Here is a 6,594-nt window from a genome sequence, read left to right as displayed (position 1 = left end):
TGCAGGATGTTTGGCATTTGCCAGAGAACACCAAGATTGGCAAATTCCCCACTGGCGCCCTGTGCTCTTCACAGACGAAAGCAGGTTCACACTGAGCACATGTGACAGACGTTACAGAGTCTGTAGACGAAATGGAGAACGTTCTGCTGCCTGCAACATCCTCCAGTATGACCGGTTTGGCAGTAGGTCAGTAATGGTGTGGGGGGGCCATTTCTTTGGGGGGGTCATACCACCCTCCATGTGCTCGCCAGAGGTGGCCTGACTGCCATTAGGTACCGAGATGAGATCTTCAGACCCTTTCTGGGACCACATGCTGGGTTCCTCCTAATGCAAGACAATGCTGGAGCTCATGTGGCTGGAGGGTGTCAGCAGTTCCTGCAACACGAAGGCATTGATGTTATGGACTGGCCCGTCCGTTCCTCAGACCTGAATCCAATTGAGCACATCTGGGACATCATGTCTCGCTCCATCCACCAACGCCAAGTAGGTTGGCGGATGCTTTAGTCCAAGTCTGGGAGGAGATCCCTCAGGAGAACATCATCAGGAGCTTCATCAGGAGCATGTCCAGGCATTGTAGTGAGGTCATACAGGCACCCGGAGGCCACACAGACTACTGAGCCTCATTTTGACTTGTTTAAAGGACATTACATCAAAGTTGTATCAACTTGTAGTGTGTTTTTCCACTTTAATTTTGAGTATAACTCCAAATCCAGACCTTCATGGGTTGGTGCATTTGATTTTCATTGATTTTAGTGGGTTGTTTTTTGTTTTTTTTTCAGCACATTGAACTATGGAAAGAACAAAGCATTTAATAAAAAATACTTCATTCATTCAGATCTACAACGTGTTACTTTAGTGTTCCCTTTATTTTTTGGCAGTGTATATATAAAATACACAGTTGCGTAATATCTTACGCAGTCTTTGTCAGAATACGGTTTTGAAATGACAAGGGCCGTGTTTATGACAATTACGAGCTACTGAAAGACACCTGAAGGCAGCAGCAGGCATCGAGCTCGAGCTAACGCTGCATGAACACAGAGAGCACTGAGTACGCCGCCAGTGTCAGCGAGCTAGCAGGCACGAAAATGTCGGGGAAGAGTTTTCGAGTCAGCGATGGGGACTGGATTTGTCCAGATAAAAAGTAAGGCCACCCGCAAAATGCAGTCGCAACCTGCACGCTGAGTTAGATTTAGTTGCAGACAAATACTTAATGGCTGGTTGTGCTAACAGGCTGAGATGAGTTAGCTTAGGCCTTTTAGCTTTCTGCTCATGCAAATGTTTCTCAGTGAAGCAAACAAGTTATTTTTACTGGTATTTTCCACTGCGACAGCTAATGTTTTACCACGAATCAGCTCTTCTTTACTGGTCATGTACATTTAGGTGTTTGGTTGTTTGTACGTCTTAAGACTTTTGTTTCAGGCACTAGCTATGAAGTTAGCTTACTAGTTCTGTTGTGTGGGTTGGGCAAGTGTCTCCTCTGAGCAGTGTGGGTCGTGATTATAATGCTTTCGTAAATTAACCATCTTCATACGAAGTTAGCACTTTCAGGCCCCGCGTTTATTTCGTAATTCAAGTGACAGACAAGCATAGACAGCTGCAGATGATGACTTCCTAGCACACGGTTGAACTAGCTGCGGTGAGGCACATGGAGAGGTGAACAATCCCCCTGCTTGTATGCAACATAACTCCGCTCATACACACATCTTCTGCTGTTCCAGGTGTGGAAATGTGAACTTTGCTAGAAGAACAAGTTGCAACAGATGTGGCAGAGGTGAATCTTTTATTTATTTTTAAATCAATTAATATTATCTTGCATAAAATGAACATACACATTCTTATGTTGTTATAAATGCCTGTTTTGTTTGTTTTTCTACAGAGAAAACCACAGAAGCGAAGATGATGAAGGCAGGAGGAACAGAAATTGGGAAAACGCTTGCTGAGAAGAGCAGAGGCCTCTTCAGTGCGAATGATTGGCAGTGCAAAACGTAGGTCACTGTGTTCTGTTGTGTTAATGATACTGTTCTTACAAAGCCTGAAAAGTCTGAACTGGGAGGTTTAGTCACACCTTTTTGTACAATTAAAATGGTATTCAGCTATTCCAGATGTGATAAGATTAATCAGTCCTTAAATTGAAGGAAAAAAACAACAACTCTTTTTACCATTTGCGCTTGTCCCTTGTTTCCATTAAGATGTGGCAATGTAAACTGGGCTAGACGATCTGAGTGCAACATGTGTAACACTCCTAAATATGCCAAGCTTGAAGAAAGAACAGGTAACCCAATAGTTTTATGTAAGATGATCAAATTTTGTTATTCAGAGATCTTCACAATTTATCTGTTATTTACTTGTTCGTTCATGTTGCTCCAGGTTATGGTGGCGGTTTCAATGAAAGGGAGAATGTGGAGTATATTGAACGGGAGGAATCTGATGGTGAATATGATGAGGTGAGTACTGTCAACCATGTTGGGATTTAAAAAAAAAAAAGTCAAATGTATTCAAGTCTTGGAAAAAAAATACCATAAGAAGTGATTGACAGCAGACCGAATAAAGTGGTTGCATTATTTCTATTTGCTACAGTTTGGTAGGAAAAAGAAAAAGTACCGTGGGAAGAGCAACAGCACATCCTCCTCAAAAGAAAGCGAAAAAAAACCAGTGCCAAAAGAAGACGAGGAAGAGGAAGAAGAAGAAGATGAAGAAGATGGCGACCTGTCCAAATACAAATTAGATGTAAGATCGGTCATGGCATGTGTGGATTGTAATATGTTGCACTGGCTGGTAGTGATGTTGCGTAATACTAAGATACCATCTTTCTCCAGGATGATGATGACGACGACGAAGATGGTGATCTGTCAAAGTACGACCTGGTTGCCAGCGATGATGAAAAACCAGTTAAGAAAAAGGGCAGCCACTCCGGTTCGTCCCGCTCCTCTTCACGCTCCTCCAGTTCCAGTTCTCGGTCGAGGTCCAGGTAAAAGGGTACAGGTCAAGGGTAACTCCGGGCAAAATGTCAGTATCAGCTCAATCTTCCTTCTGGATTTAATCATCTTTATAAATTATGTGTTCTGTTGTACTGATTTGATGTGTTCACCTTTTCTTTAACCCCACTCCATCTGCAATGCAAGAACATGTGGAGATTCGGTTATCTCATGTTAAGTTTCAAAATGCCTTGATTTCTTATTACTGTAATTTAAATAACAGCTTGGTTTTTAAAAAAAAAAAAAAAAAAACTTCCAGAAATGTCCTTTTGTCCCCTCTTATCCATTGATGCACTATCCCGATGTGACTGATGTGTTTGGACTTGTTTGGACGGCTTTTCATCCGGAGCACTTTCTTTTAAGCTCGAGTCCAGTTGACTATCATGGCTGTGCAGTGGCACATTAACCGTGTGCACCATTGTTACCGTCTTTTTGAAAATATTGGAAAGTGTTTTATGTTTTTTTTTCAGGTCCCAATCGAGAAGCTCTTCCAGTTCCAGATCTGGATCTCGCTCGAGGTCTCGCTCCAGGTGAATGAGGTGACATGCACTCTCTCCCTTTAGAGAGTGTATGTATGGGGCAGAAAGCTCCAGAACAGTTCTACTCCTAAACTCATATTTTTGGCAAAGTGTCTAGTTCTTTATATTGATTCAGGTTTATTTCACATTAGATTTAGTCTCAGAGTCTAAATTATCTTAAATAGCTTGATTGAGCTTTACTTCTACTGTATTCACGTCTCCAGCTAGACATCTGGGGTATTTATCATGCCTCTCAGGAGTGTTACAAGCATAATCCACTATATTACAAATATAGATTTCAGTTATCAGTGACCACTTCAGCTTTGTAGGCCGAACCTTCTCCGTACCATTAATCTATAGTGAAGCGCTCTTACGCAGAGAAGCCTGATAAATACCCACATTGGTGTGGCCCTGTTGTGATTTTACTGACCTTATTACTTGGTTTATTCCTCCAAAAGATCCAGCTCCAGGTCTGGAAAGGCGGCCTCTCCCCGGAAGAGGTCTCGTTCACCCTCCTCCTCACCTGAGAGGGGACAGAAGCGCAGTCGCTCCAGGTCCTCATCTGGAGGGAGAAAACGGAGGCGTTCTAGATCCAGTTCGTCCGAAAGGTTTGGGTTTCCGTGGAATACCACAATGGCACTGATTATTTCTAGCCATCTCTCGGCCCGCTTTTTGGGAATTCAGATTTCCGTGCAGATGTAGGCATTTTTGCCGTGTTGTAATACTTTATATCCGGAGACCTTGCTTCATAAATACGTCATGTGCATTTCAGCTGAGCCTGCTGACCTTTTTGTTCTTCCCGTGATGTTTTGTGTGATTTCAGGCGCCGTGGCCATTCATCTGGATCATCCCATTCCGGCTCCAGTTCAAAAAAGAAATAACTTTCTTACGGCCTTTAATCCAAGGAAAGGAGTCTTAGTGGAAGTGCATGTTGTGTTGCAAAGAAAACATCCGTAACCCTTCAGTAAACCGCTCATTGTCAGAAAACCTCTCAAGTCTTACTTCCCTCAAGAAAGGCAGGCACATGAGTTGACCGTGTCTTTACCTACATACTCCCTTTTATAAGCCACATACATCCCATGTTTGTAATTCTAGGTGTCAAATAAGTATTAATGTTTAGTCCTAAAAGAAACTCTTAATAAACTGTGTAGAGTGTGCGCTCTATTTTTAACCATTTTTGCTTGATATCTTCTGAAGAACATCAAGTTTTTTTCATGTTTGCTAAATTTTCAGCAAAATCTTTCTTTTTGTTTATTTTCAGATAAAAAGCAAGGTACTTAATGATCAATTTAAACAAGAATAACTATGATGCAGCTTTAAGTTTTGGCCGTTTATTTCATTGTTTTGTGTTTTCAAGGTAAGTATTTTACTTTTTGATATTGTTTTAATTGAATCTCAAAATTCAACTTTATTTTCTGTATTTGTCTCACAGTTGACTTTTTTTTGACACCTTTGTACCAAGCTATTCTCCGGTCGTTTAAGAAACGATGAACTCAAAATATATTCTTCCTCCCGTTCAATTTGGCAGTTATTTGACATTCGTGGTTAAAATGTGGCAGTACAGTCTTTTTATTAGTATAACAACTAATATGTACACATGTAAATAAAATCCTGTCAACATTGCTTCTCAGTAATACTGCGTTTAATTCCACAATGGCAAAAATTGTTAATGAACATGGCAACCTGTGAAGATTTATGTTCTGATGAATGTCTGAATATTGTGCTGCTTTTTTTTCTTTCTTTCTTTCAAGGGGATCAATGCAATAAATTGTCAAGAAACTTATAGTTTATAAGCTGAACCTCCCAAACCACTCCATTTCTCCCAATCTGGAGGTTCAAATGTAATGCATGCAGTCAGTAAGGAAGCAATGGATATAGAGACATGGTGTGGTCAAGTATAATTTCTCAAGCTGGCCTATAAGGACCACTGACCTGCATGTTGTTGGTCCTTTCCAACACACCTGAATCGATTGAAATAAATCCTATCAGGTTGCCAAATTCTGCAGAATGGCCAGTTCATTACAGTCAGCTATGTTGAAGCAGGGACATTTCTAAAATCTTTGCCATGGAGTTTTGTCCCTACAATCTGTATGAAGTGGCCTTGTATTTAAACACCACCTTTCAGATTTGCATTGTCCCTTGGGACAACGTTAATGGTGCATCACAGCAGCTGAAAGCACGAGTCGCACGACTGCACATTGTAAAGGCACAAAACAGTCAAAAAAGAAAAATAGTCAAGTTTGAAGCTGGTTGCACCAAGAGGAATCATGATGTACCTTGAGGAGCAGCGTTTTGGATGCCTGCTAGAAGGTTCATGTCATGTTTGACACTTTTGCTTTTTTGTACAAAGGAAAAACATTATTCACCTTAATCAAGCAAAATATCAATAAAATAGCACTTTGTGATTTGGAAGTTTGAGACATTTTGATTAACTTTTTCCTCAATTGCCTTCTCCAGTAATGTTCATTCTGATGAGTAGTGTAATGTTTAAACTGGGGGTTTATGTCTTGTTTAATCTTTAATGTCTTTTTTTGTCTTAATGCAACTAAAAGCCAGTGTTTTATAGTACTAAATGATTATAGTGACTTTTTATTTTATTGTCTTGCCTAAAGCGAAGCGGTAAACTATTAGTTTGTTAAAACTATTAGCGGCAGAAAATGGATTGCTTTTTTTTTCTGTCACCACAATCGCCTTTAGCAAAACTTCTGATGCACTTCGCATTACAACCAGCAGGTGGCGGCTGTTGCTTCTGATATGGGCAAAACTGCTGAAACAGGTGCACCTTGTGAAGGCAATTACAGCGCCTACAAATAAATAAGACGACTTACATTTAATCTGTGTAAATGTCAAGAATGATAGGATACGTTAAACATGTGGAAGTTAAATCAAGAGTTTTAAATGAAGAAAACTACTCAGTTGCACTAGGCTGATGCTGAAAACTCCCTGGTGAATGAAACGCCACTGACGGGTAAATCATGGTAAACTTTCGAATTTTTTTCATTTCGTACAAATGCCCCCTTTTTTTCTTATCAAACTAGATATGCGGATAAGATTTACAAGGATTCTACTTATTTCATTTATTTTATTTTATTGAGAGGCGC

At 40.4% G+C, this 6,594-nt stretch overlaps 1 protein-coding gene across 2 annotated transcripts; it reads left to right on the top strand.

The window, feature by feature from the left end:
- The first annotated feature begins 1,003 nt into the window (after positions 1-1,003).
- On the top strand, positions 1,004-5,723 carry zranb2 (zinc finger, RAN-binding domain containing 2). Of its 2 annotated transcripts, none has more exons than XM_079244520.1 (10): positions 1,004-1,141; positions 1,719-1,771; positions 1,877-1,985; positions 2,190-2,272; positions 2,368-2,444; positions 2,578-2,727; positions 2,817-2,968; positions 3,446-3,505; positions 3,952-4,191; positions 4,317-5,723. In XM_079244520.1, the coding sequence occupies exons 1-10, from the start codon at positions 1,029-1,031 to the stop codon at positions 4,372-4,374; spliced, it is 1,095 nt and encodes a 364-aa protein (XP_079100646.1). In that variant the 5' UTR covers positions 1,004-1,028; the 3' UTR covers positions 4,375-5,723. The 2 variants fall into 2 exon arrangements, with proteins under 2 accessions (XP_079100646.1, XP_079100647.1); XM_079244521.1 differs by having other exon boundaries at positions 3,952-4,101; positions 4,317-5,720.
- Positions 5,724-6,594: the final 871 nt, after the last annotated feature.

The sequence above is a fragment of the Telmatherina bonti genome (assembly GCF_933228915.1).
Source record: "Telmatherina bonti genome assembly, chromosome: 8".
In the NCBI taxonomy this organism is placed as follows: Eukaryota; Metazoa; Chordata; class Actinopteri; order Atheriniformes; family Telmatherinidae; genus Telmatherina; species Telmatherina bonti.
This window is presented reverse-complemented; position numbering and strand designations above follow the sequence as displayed.